The sequence below is a fragment of the Pholcus phalangioides genome, unplaced genomic scaffold (genome assembly GCF_987345545.1).
Source record: "Pholcus phalangioides strain wild (caught in Gottingen) unplaced genomic scaffold, Ppha-v1.0 ptg000018l_1, whole genome shotgun sequence".
NCBI lineage: Eukaryota > Metazoa > Arthropoda > Arachnida > Araneae > Pholcidae > Pholcus > Pholcus phalangioides.
The window spans coordinates 19,145,768-19,166,403 of NW_028301611.1; the positions used below are offsets into that span (position 1 = coordinate 19,145,768).

The window sequence follows — 20,636 nt, forward strand, 5'->3', positions numbered from 1 at the left end:
ATCAGTTTTGTTGAACCTTAGTATCACAAAATGCGCATAAAAATTTTTCGACGGGGAAAAAATTACATTATCCGAGAAGTCCTGATAACCATAAACGAATTTTTTTTTCTGTTATGATATTGGTCCTTTCCGTTCTTTGCAAAAGTGATAATAATACCCGAATGATAAAATCATCCGTGATTCTAATAAGCAGCGCCGACTGTAGTACTCGTCGCGCGGCCATCTTCGGCTTGAATAAACAATGTCTAACCACGATCCAGACCTCAGAGGTTAGATCCAACTGATCTTTGAATATTTTTTCAATGTTCTGTCCGAATCCATCGGAATTTGAGATTCGGTTTGTTTTGTTGCTGCCTCGAGGCCGTCTTTTTTTTTTTTCCATATCCGAGTTCAATACTTGTCTTCCACGGAATGTGTTTGAACAAGAAACGCGGGGGAGTCACTGTATGTGTGTGCGTGCATTTATAAGAATTCTCTTCGGAACCTTCATTTCTTGGAAGGAGAAGAAAGAAGAAGCGTCACGTCAGAGCTGCAATCAAATGCACGTTGTTTGCGAAACTTCTTGCTCTGTCATCTCTCGGTGTTTATCCAATGTCAGGTAGAAGAAAGCCCCTTATAAATACATATACCCATATGAGTGACGGCTTTTTGCTCGTCATGGGGTCGAATCCGAAATACTCATAAAAAAAACAACCTTTTTCCTATCTTTCTAAGAATGAGAGAGAAAAGATTATTATCTTTCCCTCTTTTTTCACTATTTTCGGGTGGTTCGGAAGCAACGAAAACTATCTGCTATGGAGAGGTGTATATTTCCCGTATAGAGACGTTTTCATAATGCGAGATAATGATCAGTGTGATATCACCACCACCGCATTCGGGGATTCTCATCATTGGTTGTTGAAGTTTGGAGGGTATTTGAGTCGGTGCCGTCTCAGCGCATGGGCCTACCCGAGCACGACGGCCCGGGGGCCCGAAGAGAAGTAGTTGAATTTTTCGAGAATTTGCGAGGTAGGGCGGCCTCAGAAAAATCACTTGGCCCGGGGGCCCATGATACTCTTTAAGACAGCCCTGATTTGAGTGTTGTTTTGGGTAGTCGTTATTCGAAAAATGTTGGACAATGTTGTCAACTCTTCAACCCCACACCGGGTGTCGGGCTTCGAGGGCCCCCACACTTACGGCAATAGAAGTGGAAAAAATATATATATACATACATTAATTAATATTTTTCTCTAGTAAATGAAACAAGGTGTTTTTGAGCTCCAATTAAGATAATGAAAAAATTAATATCACGAATTGTTATTTGCTTATTCGTTTCACGAACATGTACTTACTCTGCCGCCCGATGGGAATAAATGCATTTTTGTTTCTCGCAGTGAGCCAAAGGGACCCAGAGTTCCGAATCAAACAAGGAACCCCCAAATATTAATGAATGCTTTCACCAATTATATTTTCATTAATGTGAATTTTCATCAATTATTGAATCATTTCTTTCATTGATAAAGAATTTCATAAATTATTCAATTATTTCTTTCTTTAATCCAGAATTGTCATCTATTTTTGATTTATTTATTTCATTAATTCTGCATTTCTTTCATTATTTCTTGAATAATTTCTTTCATTATTTCTTGAATAATTTCTTTCATTATTTCTTGAATAATTTCTTTCATTATTTCTTGAATAATTTCTTTCATTATTTCTTGAATAATTTCTTTCATTATTTCTTGAATAATTTCTTTCATTAATTGTTAATCAAGAATTATTCCATTTATGATACCCATTAATGGGTTTTTTTCCCCGATACTGCAGTCGAATCCCGTTATAACGAACTCCAAGTGACCGGATAAATCACTTCGTTATAACGAAACGTAATAAAGGAATTCTGGGTTTTTGCACTGTCCTTATGTAAGCTTATCTGGGAGAATTAGAAAAGTGTTCGTTAAAACGAGATTTTCGCTATATCAGTATTCGTTAAAACGAGATTTTCGCTATATCGGTATTCATTAAAACGGGATTCGACTGTATTTATTTTTTTACACACACATATACATACATACAAATATATAAGGTTTTTTTTTCTCTACTTTTTATGGCCACCTAGTTGGACATTTCGCCTGTTATGGCTTCTGATTTTGTATTTGTATTTGAAAAGCCCTCATCAATGACAGACCAAATACCTGCAGGTCACACAACAGCTACTCCATGTTGGTCTACCTTACATGATTTGCGCTACCTAAAACAGAAACTGTGTTCACATTCTTAAGTTATCGATGGATTTGTCTAAATGAGACTTGAACGTGGCCCAATCAAGTTCTATCTGCCGAGAAATGAGCATTGCAAGAATGCCCTCCAGGCTGTGTTTATTAGCAACTTCACGAACGGGGGTGAAATTTCGCGGCCCAACGAAAATGGAAGAAATTCATTGCAGCTCTCCCTGTTTCCCTTCACCTTATTTGCCTTATCGCGAAGCTTTATTTCAACACCCCCCCCCCGCTCTCCTTTAGGGGTGTTGTTTATTGTAACCCTATGAACGGAAGTTGTTCCCCCCCCCCGTTCAAATCTTCCTGTTTTCCCCATTTATTATCTTTCTTTGTGGAGGAACAAGAGGCAAAAGCGATTTTGTCATTCAAAACTTTTCTATCTTTCTATACTTACTATTTAATGATCCCTCCCACGTAACGTGCCCTTCTACCATATATATAAGGGGTCATTCAAGTATTACGCCAACATCGATGGGGGATTTGGATTTGCTGACTTTTTATGACGCGGGGGGGGGGGTTTGAATGATGCTTACATCATCAACCACCCTTTATAAAACATTAAATATTCTTAAAGGCATCTTTACTGAGTGTGCCGAAAACGAGGAAAAAAACCTTTCCCTGGTTAGTTTGTGGGCACCTTAAAACTCTAATATTCCTCCTATTGATAAGTCCTCTATAGAGCTATTCATTAACCAATGACGCAATTATATTCAAGTTCGTCTGAAGCATCCCTCTACCCCTTGGATTCCCGACTAAGCCCATTAGCTTTACGTCATCTGTGAATTTGCTCACAATCACATCGATACCCTGACCGAGCTTACCGAGAAAAAGTGAAAAAAGAATGGGACGAAGGACACTTCTTTGAGGGACCCTATTTTGACCCCTTTCCAATCCGAAAATTCCCCGTTCACCATAGGTCGAACACATAGTGAGGCGACGACCACGAGGTACGAGAGTGCATAATGAAGACTACCGACGAGAACAATTATATTGTTTTGTTTTAAACTGCACATGCACCAGAGGAAGAGAAAGAGGCACTCAACGAGGTGCGGGATTCGAGCAATCAGGTTTGTTTTCACCTCGAGGAGCGGATGTTCGCTATCTGATGATTGGCCCGCTTTTCCCGTTTTTCTTTTCTCTCCCCGCCTCCCTCTTCTGCGGAGGCATCATCATGATCACACCCTTACATTTCAGAACCCGTCCGGCCACACATATATTTTCTCTCTATCCTCCTTCTCTTTTACTATGCGCGGACGTCTCTTCCTCCACCCCTATGCATTTTTTGTTCCCAGTATAAATTCTCGTACAGCTTGTCTCTTCGCTCTACTATAACCGCAGCCCAACACGACGAAACGTATGTTTGTGAGTGTACGTACAAGGGTACCGTAAGTACGTTTTCTGTTCCGCTGGTGCTGCCATCATAGAGGCCTAAAAGTGCTGACCATAAGGCGACTAAAACACGTGCTCAAATTCCCATCAACGTTATTCCACTCCTTCAATGGAGCTTAATTGAGGCGTTAATTAATACTTGATGAATACGGAATCGGGATCAAGCATCGGGCAATCTTTAGAGAACTCTAGTGAGCACCGTGGTGCTCGAGAGCGACTGTAATGGACGGAGCCACAAAATGAGAGTCTGAGAGAGAGGCTCGCCTATTTTTTTTTTTAGTTTTATAGTTTCTTCGTATGATTTCTATTTGGTGTTCTGGTTGCATTGGGCTTTTGTGGGTCTTTTTTTCTTGTTGGAGGGGGAACCATTTCTCAAGCTGTCAAATTCGCGGCTTTAACAGAAAAAGAAGAAGAAAAAGCTAATAAAAATCAATGTTCACGTAGTGATCGTCGCGTCCAAACGGATTATTAAGGTAAGAAAGAGTCGGTCTCTGCCCTCAGAATTCATTTGTCATCTTTTTTTTTTTTTTCTTATTTCCCTCATACATACACTGAGAGCCAAAAAGAAAATGAAAAAAAAAACCGAATTATCGGTTGTTCATTTGCGGTCGGCCGTGACTGTTTAAACTCACAACCATATGTCATTCCTTGAAGCTTATCTGTCATCACTGCGAGCATTCGACGGCAGTAGAGTGAGGTTCATTAATATTAATTATTAATTGTACATAAATTCTTTTCTTTTGAACTTCTCGTTGTTGCCGAATGAACAAATTATGTATTATTATTCATTCCCATTCATTCGGGGGTGGAAGAAGAGTGTCATGAATAACTGATTCCCGTCCATTGTCCGCAGTTCGTCGGCCTTCGAGAAGGTCCGATATAACTAATGTGGTGGAAAGTTCGGCGAAAAAACTGCGGGAGGATTTCCACCTCTCGTGAAAGCCATTGGACCTTATTGTCATCTATTATCTATGGTGTTATTCTGAAATCTGAGAAAAATGGGCGAATGATCTATATGAAGCTAACCTTTGTGCGCTGATTTTTAATGCAGACGGGATTCTGCAATGTCCGTTATGAGTCCGGTATCAGTTTTTCAGTCATTCGTCCAGAGCAATGTTTCGCAACCTTTTGGAATCTAAGGGTCAGTAAAGTGTCTGAAATAATTCGACGGATCTCAAGCTTACAACGTGGTGTCCGTATTTTACGGAACTGTCGGAATGGCCAGATTTCTAGTTATTTCATACACTGTATCTTCATCCCAATTACCCTGTTCTGCTGCAAAATACAGTAGACTCTCGATAATCTGGCATTTTTAGGCGGATTTTCTTGGGGCATTTGAGACAAAAACATGTCATTGCGCAGAAGTTTATATTATTTAAATGGGCCATTTCTTTCAATTGACTTCCAGTAATCCGGCAAACCCTGGTATGATATGTGCAGGATTAGCGAAAGCAAACATAGCACAGACTCATCGAAAACCTCTTACTCTTCTGGACCCCAGTTGGTTTCCCAACCTCCCAGAACGAGTACCGCTGGAAATGCACAGGAGCACGTATACCCTTTGAAATTCATGGAAGGCGAGCGTAGCCTTTGTGTGGAAGGCTAGCCTATATACATACGCTTTGAAATGCGTTGGATTCGAGAATAGCCATTGAAGTGCGTGGAATTCGAATATACCCTTTGTAATGAGTGGAAGGTGAGCATACCTGTTGGATGCGAAGGTGAGCTTACATATACCCTATGAAATCATTACAAACTACACTAACACAGCTGTTGCTCAATCAAGATAACTCATGTAATCAGTTGATATTACGGAGTTTTTTAACAGACGGCTGATGCGAAGATAAATTTAGGAAAGAGAGAAAATTCAACTGTGTGCCCTTGTGGGAAATCAAACTCCCGTCCTCTCACTTGCCGGGTGAGCGCTCTAAATCACTAGATTACATAGGCAACGAATATCTCTTATCTTTCCGTGCAGCTCGTGTGCAGTGAACGAGACCGTACATGGACGGTCGGACCTGAATCAGGCAAAAGTTCACAATTGCTAATACTGCCACTAGATGGCGACTTATTCGAGGATGATGTCACTCTCCGCTATCCATACGAAGGTTTTTAACAGCTAATGATGCGGAGATATAATTAGGATCCTCGGACAGTTCATATTTACCTACTGCAAGGGCGTAGCGAGGGGAGGGGACTTGGGGGTCTGGTCCCCCCCCCCCGAAATGTGAGAAAATGACCGAAAAAAGGGAAAAAGATGGCCAAATCCATTGTTCTGTCACTTTGGTCCCCCCCCCCCCGAACGAAATTTCTGGCTACGCCCCTGACCTACTGGAAGGGCGTTTAGTCCTTTGGGGTCATAGAGTGACCGTATCATCGTTATGGTTGTCATTTGTCTTTTCTTCTGTGATATGACTTGTCTTGAATATGTTTTGTGTTGTCAATTAAAAAAAAAAAAATGCGTGGAAGAGCCAACATGTACCCTTTTAAATGCGTGGAATTGGAGCATACTCTTTTCGTGTGGAAGGTCAGGATATGCTGGGTGAAAACGAGTCCGTTTCCCCCCGAATAACTCGTAAACCGTTGGCTACAGAAATATACTTTCAATAAGAAAAATTATTTAAATAGCTTGCTGATCTCAGATGTGCCATTTGTTTTACTCAGGGCCGTATATGTACTGAGATACAAATTTAATTTTTTGAAAAAGTTCCCCCAAATCTTCTAACTTCCAATTAAAAAATTGTCACCCTATCTCCCCCGAGTCCAAAAAGGAAAAGAAAACCATGTTCCTGAGTGCAATATTCGCCGAGATATTTGAATTCAAAATATCGTTAAAAATGAGGAAAAGAACAGTGTGTGAAGTGCAAAATAAGCTGGTTCATTAGTTTACGCGATTCTTTCATTTTCAGTGAAAACAATTTTCTTTTGGCCTTAGGACAATGTCTTAATTGAAAATTAGAGCTCTCTCGGGGAACCTTATAAAAAAAATTAAATTTTATATCTACACATACGGCCTTTGGTAAAATATATATAAATGTTTTTTAAAATGATTTTTCTAACTGAAAGTATATTTCTTTAGCCAACGGTTACGAGTTATTTGAGGTGAAACGGACTTGTTTTCACCCTGCGTGTATAGCCTTTTTGCAATACGGAACTCTTTGAAATGAGTGGAATTCGAGCATATCCTTTGAAATGCATAGAAAGTGAGTACATCCATTTGAAATGCATGGTATTCGAGCATAACGTTTGAGATGCGTAGAAGGTGAGAACATTCTTTGAAATGCCTGGAGAGTTCGAGCATGTTTACCCTTTGAACAAGGCCTGCGAACCAACAAAAATACGTTGGCGATATATTCAGCCACACTCAATGTTTTGCCCTAATTACAGTACTTCACTCATTTTTTTGCCATCGCTGATTATTTTTCGTGTATCCCCGAAGGGCTCGTCATACCACAGATTGAGCCACTGCTCTACACTTGAAAGCCCCAAATAGAGAAGTTGCCAACACAATTCGCGGAACCTGGGAAAAAGAAAGTAGCCTTTATTATTTAGAACAAATAATGGAGGCTCTATTGGTCTTCATTATTTGGTCCAATATGGAGATAATTGTAGAAAGAGTGGCAATAACCAAGTATTTCGATCGCAGATGTCTCGATTTTTGTCCACGTTACGAAACCGAAATTTGACGCAAATTTTGCTAAATGTCATTTTTCAGATTGGGGCCCCGTTTTCAAGAAAATTTCCATTCCTCTAATTATTATTTAACAATCTGATCAGGGGCAGTCACATTACTTCACCGTTACCGTTCGAGGGTTATTTTAGACCGAAAAGACTTTCTTATGCCCACTGTATACAGGGTTACCAGGCGTTTTCCTTTGAGGCCATATATTTTCAATGCTTATTTTTCTATTCAAAGGCGTGCGTCCTCATCTTGGAGTTTCCGAACAATGGAAACAGCTAACTGATGAACGGAACGCCATCTATGAACGGAATTACAAACTACATACACCAATGATACCAAAATACACCGAAAAAATAATTTCCTGATAAAACAAGAAAAATCTTTTAATATTGTTAATATTTTATTATCTTGATACAATTTACAGGTAAATTATGACAATTCAGAAAAAAAGGAAAAAAATATTACACACTCGGAGATTTCCCCCTCGACACACACACACACTATGACACAAAAAGGATTCTCTTCTCACGTTCAAAAAACAAACGGAAATATAACACAGCATCATATAATTTTTATTAGAAAATATTCACCTGGAAAAAAAAAGTAAATGAATTAAAACTATTACGGGCAAAAAAAAAAAAAAAATCAAAGATTACGCATAAGCAAAATATAATAATTCATCGCGTGGATAAACGTGGTCCTTTTATCAGCGGAATGTGCATTGCTTTTAATTAAAAAAGAACACTCTCATGCACACACGCGTCTCAAGACAATGTTTCAGATCACACACTATCGACGCCTCAATATTTCAATCCATAAAATTTCTAAAACTATTTTGGGAAAGAAAAATAATTTCATTATAAATACTATTGATACGCAATATTTACAAAAAAAAAACCTGACATATAAGAGCCTTAATACGAAATAAACAACTCTAAAGCATTCATATACACATAATATATATACTCACATTGAAAGCGTTAAAATAAAACTCTTACGAAATCACATGGCACTAAAATTTATTTAAACATAAAAGAAAAAAAAAATTGAAACGCTGGTTATACCCGATACAGCGAAGGTATTGCACAGAAGAAAAGAAAAAAAACTATAATGCCTATATTTAGTTTTTACTGTACAGGTGAGACTAAAAGAAAATTTTCAATTGCACTTTTAAATATAATTTTCCATTATCTTTCCATAAGAGCTTTTAATTTCAGGGTTGGGGGGGGGGGGATTTACCACACAATAATGTAAAGTTTGACGTGAATGTTATGTAGCCGTATTGTGAAGGAAATTGACGTCCTTTTCGCTCGTTCGTGTTTCAGCAGTCCTTCTCGACTCATTTCTTCTGTCCATGGCCCACTTTGGACATTTTTTTTTCCTGGAGTTAGATCCTTTCAAGTAAAATAGATTTTTGAGTAAATTTATTGCATACAAAATATTCTGTAATGAGGGTGGATCTCTGGAATCCTGGGCTAGATACCCGTTAACCTCCCCTCTCATGGGAGGTTTTTTTTTTCTTTCTTTTGACAGTATTCTGCGGCCGCCCTTAATTGACTGTCATGGCTTCCCCTTTGCTTGATTTTCACTCTGGGTTGCCTCGGGGTAGAATCACTAGTCTATACCTGGGATCTCAAACCCTATGGTGTTGCTGATGGGGAAGAGTATCCTGAAAATTATTTTAAAGCAAAATCTCCTGCATTAACGCTCCAGCCCTGGAGCTTTTTCACGCAATAAATTCACAATAGAAAGGCCCGTGAAAAGTCTGGCTTAGGGAACCTGCTCCAGGATGTGGGGCATGCACATCACCACCGATACTGGTTTTTAAATAAAATATGTTAGTGATGGGGAAATGAAAAAATAACTATGATGAATAAAAATAATTTGATGAAACCTTATTTCATCAAATTATTTTTATTCATCATAGTTATTTTTTCATGAATTACAGTCCATGCCGCTTAGTGTTCACATTGGGACTCTGGGTTTTTTTACAACAATAACCGAATGATGATTATATCCAGAAAAAGTCTTGCTTGCCAGTAAAACCATAAATCTTGTTTGGTCGAATGGGATGAATGGTGAACGGGTATTGGTAAAATGGGACAAGTGTTTTTCTTTCCCCGCAATAATTGGTTTGCGAAATGTTCAACCATTCCATTTTTACCCCATTCCATTCTAAAACAGGATTTTTTCCCCTCTGAGCTAAAATCCTGTATTTTTGTTACAACATTAATTGCAAAAATATTTATTGGCGGAGTGGGGAATAGAAAGCCTTCTAGTCACACAACATAGTCTTGCATCCTGATAATAACTTGTGGGGGAAAGTAAGTTTGGTCAAACCTTAGAATCAGAATGAGCAAAAAAACTTTCAATGGAAAAAAATTGATAACTTTATCTGAAGTCCCAATAACTATAAACAATTTTTTTCCTATGCTAATATTTTTTCAATATCCTATGATACCGGTCCATTCTGGTCTTTGCAAAAGTGATTACAATACCCGAATGATAACATTATCCATGATTCAAATAAGCAGCATCGACTGTATATTCTGTTATTAATCTATTATTAATTTTTCATGTGTGTGTGTCCTTCACTTGTCAGAAATTATGTTTCTCGAGGATGGTGCCTTTTTTAAACTATACACTTGAAATAAACAGGGTGAAATTTCTGAAGTCTTGAATATGAATCTCACTCAAGTAAAAATGAACATAGAATGTTAATGCCAAGAATATACAAATAAGAACTTCTGCATAACGTTCTCCAATCAATTAATTTGTCAGAGAAGACACTAACTAGACATTATGATACAGCATGAATCATTAACAATACCGTATATCCTTCTACAGCTGATTTCATGCTGCATCACAACAAAACATCTTTCAGCGTCCAAATAAACTGAATTTTTTTTCGGACATATACAACACATATTAGATAGCACTTTCCACTGATAACAGCCATCAAATATTTAAAGAAAATATGACTATAAAAGCCAATAGAAATACAGTATACATAAACTGGAATGGAATCAGCATCGTTACAAAGCACAGATAATTCCAGAAGCAAAAAACTTGATATGCATCTCATCTTATTATTAAAGCTAAAATGTAGAAAAAGCATACATATAAGTACATATATAATCATACGATTATATTTTTGCTGGAATATAAAATATTCATTAACTATGCAAGCACTAATAATATTGAAATTCTGAAATTTGAGGTACTGAAACATAATATTGTCTTACAATATATACAGAAAACTGACTGTGTGAAGAGATATAGGCCTATTGATGTTTGAGAAAGGAAAATTCATCTCTGCCCTCATGGGGGAATCAAACCTCGAACTCTTGTATGCAGGACGAGTGCTCTACCCCTAAGCTATGAAAGCAGATAGAATATTCCCTCCTTGGAGCGTATATATATATATGCTGAATGGCTCCATGCTGTAAACAGCAGCAACATTCCGCTAATACCTTGCAAATGATATCAGGGCTAACACGATGGCAACGTATATGTAGAGAAAGACATCTCCTGCTTTGTTAATAATCTCTTAAAAGTTAAGGAGAAGACGTCTTTTGCTACATGTACGTAGCCATCTTGTGGCCTCGATATAATTTGTGAGCTATTAGTGGAGTGTTGCCATTGCATAGAGTCACTCAGAACATATATAAACTCCAAGAAGGGAATATTCTATCTGCTTTCATAGCTTAGAGGTAGAGCACTCATCCAGCATATGATAGACTGGGGTTCAAGTCCTCATGAGGGCAGAGATGAGAATTTTCCTTTCCCAAACATCAATATCTCTTCACACAGCAAATTTCCCTGTATAAATTGTATTAACGAAGGAGAGGGCGTCTTTGCCTGCATATAACGGTCTTATTTGTGAAAAAAAAGTAAAATCTTAGTGACAGATGTGTATCAAACAAAAAGTTACTGACCAATAAATAAAGACAATGATAGAATTAAAAAAAAAACAGGTTTTAAATAATGACAAACGTAGAAGCTGGAGTAACCGAATGCAAAAGGTTAGAAAGAATAACAATAATTATGCAATAGAATGCCCTATGAAATGGCACAAATTTCTCCGTGATTAAAAACTATAATAAAAAGGGATTTTTTTTATTTTTTTCCCTGTTCCATTTTAAAAAGACCATTGCAAAGTATTTAATTCTATATCAAAGCGATTTGAGAAATATGTCTATATCTAATATTATATCTAAAATGTTTTACTTTATACAAAAAGAGTTTGATTTTTTTTTCATTGTCGCCTTCTTGAATTTCATTTTTTCCCCCCATAGAAGGCGTGTATTAGAAAAATCCTTTCTATATTTTTTATACAACATGACTTTTTTGCTCAGATCACAAGTTCTATCGAACAATCATCGCAACATTTCAAGATTCGACTATAGTAAATAATTTACACAGCACTTAGTTTTCTTTTCCCCAGATAATCATTCTTGAGCAAATCCAAATGATAACGACATGTTTGTGAGCACAATGAGCAACCATACTTTTAACAAACATCAATATCATTTTCCTAAATAATTAAACATGGTGATATTAGCATAACGTATCAAATTCACAATGGTGGCTCAAGTTCTGGCATTTTCCCATGCCTTAACCTTTGAATGTGTTCCAGTTTACTTGAAAATAAATTAAGTAATCTAAATTAATTAAAATTTAAAAATCCAATAAAAGAGTCCCCTTATAGCATTGAAAATATTTCAATATTTATAAATAGGGTGGTAAACACAATTTTGCAAAATAAGATATTCATATGAGTACATATCCAGAAATTTCACCAAAAGGTGATAAAATGCATGATTCATTAGTACTTCAGTTGGACCTTTCTGGTTGGTTTTGGGAGCGATAGTATGTGTGAAACATCCGTTGTCTCTGAAATGCACCTACTTGTAGTGAGAATTGCTAATGCTGATATCAGCAAAAATTCAAACTGGATATTTAAATGAATGTACAACAATCATTGAATTATCATTTTCACTCATGCATAACTGCTAATTGTGGCAGTGACAATTCTTGGTGTGAGTCGCATTTCAGAAATAACAGATTTTTAATCTGTTCTGGGAAAATTAACTGTGTGAGATTTTCTCTTACGTAATGAAATATTTTGCTTCTCACTCGAAACTAAGAAAAAATGGAGTTTCTGTTCCTGTCTTAAATCAGTGAATTTCGAGTGATGGTCAGGATCAGTTTGTCACATACTGTCAATGCCCAGTGTGATAGTTTTTCTCCGCACGTGAGTTCTCCTGGGTTAACTAGATACTTTTCAGCAAGGGCAAAAATGTATTTTGGCTCCCGGTGTAATGTTGAAGGAGCAGATAAATGGTGAATTCTGTGGCCTATTAATTCTAGCCTAGTAGATCTTAGTTACAGGATTGTAACCAAGATCTGGTCCCTTAGTTGCAAACCTGTACACCATGGCTCTAACCACGAAAGAAAATCCTCATTGCCTACATGAAGAAGTGATTACGCAACTGCTGTCAGGTTTGGAGGCAAAAGTAACATCTTCTGATCATGTTTGCCTACACCAATATTTTAACATTCACCACCTCTTCTTAAAACTTTTATATGTAGAACTTCAAACCGAGCATATGAACAGAAGAGATTTGTACATAGAATATAGAAAATATGAATATTAATTAGAAACAACAGTTCTCAAAACAAGTGGTTGGGGAACATGAACACACTTAACTGGACAGGAAAAAAAACAGCAATCACCACTTATAAGAATCAACTGTTTATAAGAATCGAATCATCAAAACATAAACCAAACATTGTTTTAACATAAAAAAATCTTCAGTTAAAAATTATGTGATTTTCACTCTCATAATAATTTCTTTCTCTTCAAAAACTGACAGACATGACCACTGACCGCCCAGAGAGACCATCTTGGGATGGTTTGCACTCTTTGCTCTCAGTTTTTTGAATCATTTCAGTGGTGGAAACTTCTTGGAAATATTTGTTATCCATGATGTAATATCGTCACTTTTAGCTTTTACAATAATTCCTAATTGATTGTATGTTTCCTGTGAGTACAGTTACAGTGACACTATTTTCAGTCAGTCCTCCACTTCAAGTCAGTAACATTTTGCAAGACATTTTTCAAAAGCAAAACAATTGTAATGAATCCTGGGTTTTATTATCAAGGAGATTCTTGAGAATAGATCTGCATCTGAAAAAGTTCATAGATGGGAAATGGTTTTTCTATTCTAATTAATAATATTTTCTGTGACAGAAAAATGTGTGTGCAAACTTATGCAAGAATTTTTCATCCAAGTAAAGTTCGAGAGATATTTTACTAATCTGGCAATGATGCGTATCAGAAATCGAAATGTAAATGTTTAAACTGCTTTGAAATTCAAAAGACTAACAAATTTCTATTTATCTTTAATATACTCGAACAACAACAACAAATCAACCATGTCTTTGCTCTGTCCTCATAAAGGACATAAGCTACATTACCGCATACACCAATTCTGGTAATATTGCCATACAGCAGTTTACTATTGACTGAGTTGGGTCGGAAATGAAAGTGCCATATAGTGGTGGTTGCCTAAGAGGTTCGATAGGGAAAGAAGTTATCTATATGTTTTCTTCTCCAAGACTGAGCCTGCAGACCTGATAGCTTCGTGGTGGCAGACCAGCATCTTACCACTGCACTATTCAAGTTCAAGGGATATATGCTGGTTATTCAAAAAAATATGGGTCATGGTGGGAAAAATCTGAGGATCTTCATACAAGAGAAGCTCTCTAGCTCGGTCATTTTGCAAATCCAACTTTTAGGAAATGTACTCCTTCAACGGGTGGGGGGGCATATTATTCACAACAGCTGGGTAACCATACACAAGCAACATGGAAAAATCTCATGCTAATAAGAATCAAAATAAGTAAACCAAACATGATTTGTTTCATGCAGCATTTACTGTAATAGAATCCTGGAATTCGCAATACATTCGTTATTGTATCATTTTGTGAAATATTATCATTAGTTTTGGTATCTAGTTAGATGAACCATAAAAACCTCAAACAATTTTATATTTTTGGCTGAAACTTTCCTAGTTCATTTTCATACAAAAGGAACAGCATCCAAGGCGAAGACAAAAGAAAAAATTCATACAGACATGCACACACACATCTTTCAAAAACCACCCATAATTTCTTCACCACGAATTCTTACTTCGAATCATGACATCAAAACTTTCATATAATTTACATACACAAGAACTTGATACGTATTATTAGAAAAGTATCCAAGACTAAGATAAAATGAGTAAAATTACTACAGTATATTCTCCTATAAGTATTTTTTTTCCTTTTAACAAATTGAATCAATGTGCTTGAAAAGGGAATTTTTTGTTTCAATATTGTGCAGAAGGTCACTTCGGAAATGAATTATGATGTGCGTAAATCCTAAAACGACACTGCGAGTAACCACAGATTTTATGTCGAAAAATGTGGTTCTGTTTCAGGAATTTCACTGGATGAAATATTTTACAAAGAGAAATATCTATAAATAAATTAAGCAAATAGTCAAAATGAAATCTGTAATTTTTCTTACATTTCAATTGCTGCCATCTATTAAAAATGAATATATATTTGTCGTAATTATTAAGGATTCATAAAAGGCCAGTGATGGCAAATAGTATATTTGTGTACCATAGTAAAGCCTAGATAATTTATTAGAAACTGAACCCAACTTGCTTTGAAATGAATATCAAAACACCAGTGATGTAAAATTTAAAAAACTTTTTTGATGACTACCTTTTTTTGCACTGGAAATGAATACAAAGTCGTTAATCATTTAAATAAAAATAACTTTTTTTAGATCATTCAATGCCATCAATAATTTCATCTCAGGGATGAAGTTCATCTTGTTATCGAACAGAGTCCTGGCAAGTGTTCATGCCCTCCCAATACGGTATAAAAAAACCTCTATCTTGAAAACTCTATTTCTCTGAAAATGTATCTCAAAATGTGAAAAAATCCAAAGAAAGGGAAAGATGAATTTTTCCCTTTCTTACGGGACAAAAAAAAAAATCATTCTCGCTTGAAAACTCTGTATCTCGAAATTTTTTCTGGTTCTGTCAGAGTGGTTTGACTTCATTTTCAATAACTTTTCATTCTATTGTTACAATAAATCTCATTCATTTACTTCAAAAATAATAATTTCGATTAGAGAAAGGTTGTAGCAAATTGGCTATAAGGTGATGGCACCATGGTTGTGATTAATCAAGAAGAATTGAGGAGAATGATTCAAGACTCTCATCTTAAGCTTATTTTCAAAAGACTCCATATCACACACTTATTCAACATCTACTCTAGCATTGTCACGCTAGAGTAAAATTAATACTACTATAAGTAATACTACTATTAATAATTACTATAAAGTAAAATTATAGGGATGGGAAGAATAGTGATTTGGCCAAATACTGAATATTCCGCAGCAGAATATCAATATTCTTAAAATTCATCACAATTATAAACATTCAGCTTCATTTTTCTCTCATAGATGGAAAAGATTAATTCCTAAAATGTCAAGACTGTTCAGTTTGATGTTAAGAACTATCGCATGCAATGAAATCAATCAAGTCTAAGCTTTTTGGAATGCATTTTCTTCTAGCTTAATCATTCATTTTCAATGAAATGGCTCAAAATATTGAGAGAGAATGGTATCAAGGAAGTGATTCCAAGGTGCAAAAATATTAATCTGGTTCATGTGAGTTACTCATTGGATCCATTTTGATTGATACAAAAATTTAGCTCACGACGTGGCTGATTTATGAGAGCTCATTCATCCATATGAACAAAATGTCCATTAGCTGAGTCTGCATTTGTTAGCTGAGGCAGTAAAACGTTGAAAATAACCGTTGTTAGCCGAAACGTTTGTAAGAAGAGACCATTCATTAATCTATGTACACTGTAACTTGTCTAGAAAATCCTTCAGTGGTGAACCTGACTTCTGTAATTCCTGCTCACTTATTGCATTAGAATTATATTTTCAGTTTCATATTTTCCCGAACCCAGAAATTCACCCCGACATAACCTCTTAAATGGAGCAGATATACATCAAAATAAAACATAATCAGTAAGTTTTTAATTTACATGAAAAATTCTAATTAATATAATTTTTTAAATAAGTTTGATGTACACAGATATTCATCTCCGAATATATAAGCAACATTCAGCCAAACCGAATATTTGGCAAAAGGACAGAATACCGAATATTTGTCCCACGTCTATGTCAAAATTATAAAAATTCAATCAGAATGGATTCAATTAACTGTCAAAATATTAATATGACATAAATATCTAATTTAGATATCTAACTAATCTGTTGCTTTTCATCAATTGATGAATCTATTCAAACTATATTTCAGAACCGATTAAAAATGTGAACCAAAACATGTATCTATAATGTAACCTATTGCAAATATGTATAGATATATATGCAAACATATCATTGAATCGAGAAACGAAAAAAAAAAAATTCAGACATAAAATAAATACATTCAGATCTTGAATAAAAAAAATTGTGGCCATCTAGAAATACAGTAGCAATCAAAAATTGCATGCAAACAAAAGTAAAAATATAGTCCTGTTACATATCACATCGCACATAATTATATATCTTTTGACTATATATATATATATATACGTTCAAATTCATAACGCAAAAAGAAATTCCAGTGTTTTTAAAATTATCAAAATCAATAACGGGAGATGTTAAAACTATTAAAATAATGTGAAAACAAAAGCACCAGTTTTTCTATAAAGTAAAGATTTTTTTACGACGCTAAAAAAAAATACTTTATTCGCCAGCATATAAGATGAAATTTTTACCTAACTAAAACTGGACATGGCCCCAGTTCAGTTTCATCCTAAGACAAAGCCTATCGACCTGTGGCATAATAAAAAAATGTCTGCAAAGCAAGATGCATCTCTTATGTCAGGACTAAGTATCTCGCTCGATCATATGAGGTAGGAAAAAATGCTTGTTATACATTTCCCTAAAATGCATCTAATATGCTAGCAAATACAGTAATTCAAGACAAAATAAATGTTTTAAAAACAAAACAAAACATAAAAAGACACTATTCTGCAAAATTGCCTAACCGCACAAAAATTTACAAATACTATGTGACCTAGAATATATCTTTGGAAAGAAAACGGGCTATATATAAACTCATACGACAATTTCACCGTAAAATTCATTACTTGAATAATAATTTCATTTTCCTTTCATTGGAATCTTTTAAATCCACTTTGATAACATGCAAAGGGGGAAAAAATAACAGGTTTGATTCAAACTAATGTGTGCATGTGCTGCTTGATTCTAGGTGTATATGAGCACCCTTTCACCTTCTGGGAATATGACGGTGAAGTTATGAGAATATAAAAAGTCAGGGATGCTCAACCTCCGACCCTCATGCCAAATGTGGCCCGTGAAAGCTGTTCCAATAAAAAAGGATCAACACACACACACACAACACGATAAGATAAATATATAGGCTGACGATATTCTCATAAGAATATGGGATATCACCAAAAAATTGCCAAGGGCAACTAAAATTGAAAGTCACAGTCTGAAAAATTGTCAAAGCCAAATAAAGTTGCCAGTTAAAGTTGAAAAAATTTACCAAGGCAAGTAGAGTGCCATTTACACCTGAAAAGATTATCAAATGCCAATAAAGTTGCCAGCTATCGCTAAAACTATTAAACATATTGCCAATCATTTGAAAATGAGTACTACAAGTCCAAATGTAATTCACCAAAAAAAAAACATATTTAATATGTAAGATGAATTTATTTGTGGCTATAATCGAGATAATTTGAATCATAATCATCATATCTGGCCTGCGGACTGAAAGTGTTGTTCACCTCTGGTGTAAGTTATCACTACAAACATAAAATTGGGATTGAAGATCTATAACAAAACTGACATACATTAGTTTGAATGTGACTTGCTCACTTTTTCCTGCCATCAGTTGAACCTGATGTATCTTTTTAGAGTCATTTCAATACTAAAATGAAGGTTCTGAAACATCAAAACGGTTACGAAGTATCCAGTATTGAAAAACTAAATCTAGAGTTAATAAAATGACACACAGAGAACTCATGGCCACAGAATCAAATGTATACACAATCAATGCATTTCTTCACGAAAGATTATCCATGCAATATATTGAAACATGCTCACAATTACCGATTTGAAAACATAGTCTCGTACATTTTTAGGCACCCATGTAAATACACAAAACACAATATATATATATATCTTTTAGTTATGCCGTCGATGGATATACTGTTATTTAAAATACTAGTATCACTGATACTCACATGCAAAAAAGAAAAAAGCTCAAAATACAATTCTGGCATAAACATATCTATATAAATTAAAAATAAAATGTATTAATCTATAAATTAAGCGATATAAATTATATAATATTCACAAACAATGCTTGCAGGTTAGTTCTGTTTATCTTCTTGTCGAAATGAGTTACAATCACTTTTCTTTTCCTCAAAAAAATCCATTTTTTAGCATATAAATCCCTTTCTATATTCCCAAAAAAACTAAAACCGGTATTTTTTCTTGTTTTTCTTTTGAATGGGAGTTTGTCATTTTCTTCTCATTGCAGTTCTATGCCATCTAAAATCTCGTTGGAGGGATTTTATTTGGGAGGGAGGTATTTTAAAAATTTAGTTACTCTATCCTTGGAAAAGAAGAGCACAAGATCACTTTGTGAAGATCAGATCGTGGTTCTTCAACAGGAACTCTGTGAAATGATTGATTCTGGAGATGGAGAACAATGACGCCTGCTTGTTTTGAGCCCAGAGGAGATTCGGACCAAACACGATAGCAAGGTTTGATGAAGTCATTTTGTTCAAATCACAACGATCAACTACCTGGAAAAGTAAATTGGAATGTGTTGACAATCATCATTAGACACAAGAATTTCAATTTTCATGAGAGCACTAACCACTAATAATATCATACATGAAATGAAACTGCCTACTTGTCCTACCTATAATCTGCAGATGTACATTTAGTAACAAATATTTGTTACCTGGTGCAAGGGTTCGAGCAGTACTTGCCGATATGCATCAAAATTCAATTTAAATTCACCGCATTTGGTTGAGAGGTGAAAATACTTCAAATATTAGGTAATTTTTTTATTAGACTTATTTCTCACTAATTTAAAATAAAAAAACTTTTTATGAAAATATCACTTAAAATTTTGGAAAGGAATGAAATTACTTTTCAAAATTATATTTTTAGATAACAATGGGTAAGAGGTTGGGCCTCAAATTGGTTACGATCAGTGATCGACAGTCTGTATTGCTATTATATTGTCTTTGAAATGTTAATATGAATGCCTTGTTTTGCTAGCGGAAGGTCTGCTGACTTTCATTGGTGTTGATATATTGTTTTTTCTATCATACAATAGGCCTTATTAACATATTGGGACCAGTTCCAGGGGCGGCTCGAACTTACTTGCTGCCCAGGTGCAAAGTTTCATGTGCCGCCCCTCGTAGAAAGCTGAAAGGCCTAGGGGACCCCGAGACAAATATATTATTTTAGTATAAAGTCACGCATCTTTGTTTACAGAGCAAAATATGTGTGACCATACGTCCTGTGTTTCAGTCAGAAATTGTTCTATTTCAATTATGCCAGCTAACTTGATCTGACAGCACTTACATTTATATGACCTATCATTACTCGTACTTACCTTGTAAAGAGCAAATATAATATGGTGACATTTATCAAGAAATTTATTTCAAAGGCATTTATGGTACTCTATAGACCAAAAAAGTGAGAAGTTGATTTCTTCCCATGCCTTTATTTGACAGTTCTGAAAAAATTATTGGGTACTCACCAAAATTACATTTGTCCCTTGTGACAGAATACATTCTTGTTTACAGTATTACATTCTTGTTTCTGGTATTACAGTCCCAGATCCTGTTTGTTCCCTTAAATCAGGGCCATCTTAATGTCATAGGCCTCTGGGCAAAGTTATTTTTCTGCCCCCCGAACCGTGCACGGGTGGGCCCATACATCAAGGCTGTATTGCCTCAAATCTTTTAAACGTTATCTTTGCCAAATTATGGCAAAAGATTGACGTCATGTGAATTTTTACTCTTGGAAATGTTTTAAATTTTTTGTGTCTACTAAAGCCTAAGCTGGGCATCTTCAACCTGTCGCTTGCGAGCATCACAATGCTCCCTGAAACACCCAAAGTGCTCAATGCTCATGTCCAATTTCGTGTTCGTGAGCACTTGATCAACCT

General features: G+C 35.5%; 1 protein-coding gene across 1 annotated transcript in view; it reads right to left on the bottom strand.

The window, feature by feature from the left end:
• Window positions 1–17,952: 17,952 nt before the first annotated feature.
• The window catches only part of RhoGAP68F (Rho GTPase activating protein at 68F), a 33,138-nt gene continuing 30,454 nt past the window's right edge, over window positions 17,953–20,636 (bottom strand). Inside the window, exon 14 of the mRNA XM_089247951.1 lies at window positions 17,953–19,254. Coding sequence (XP_089104077.1) covers window positions 19,084–19,254 — 171 coding nt within the window. The 3' untranslated portion in view covers window positions 17,953–19,083. The remainder of the gene's footprint in view (window positions 19,255–20,636) is intronic.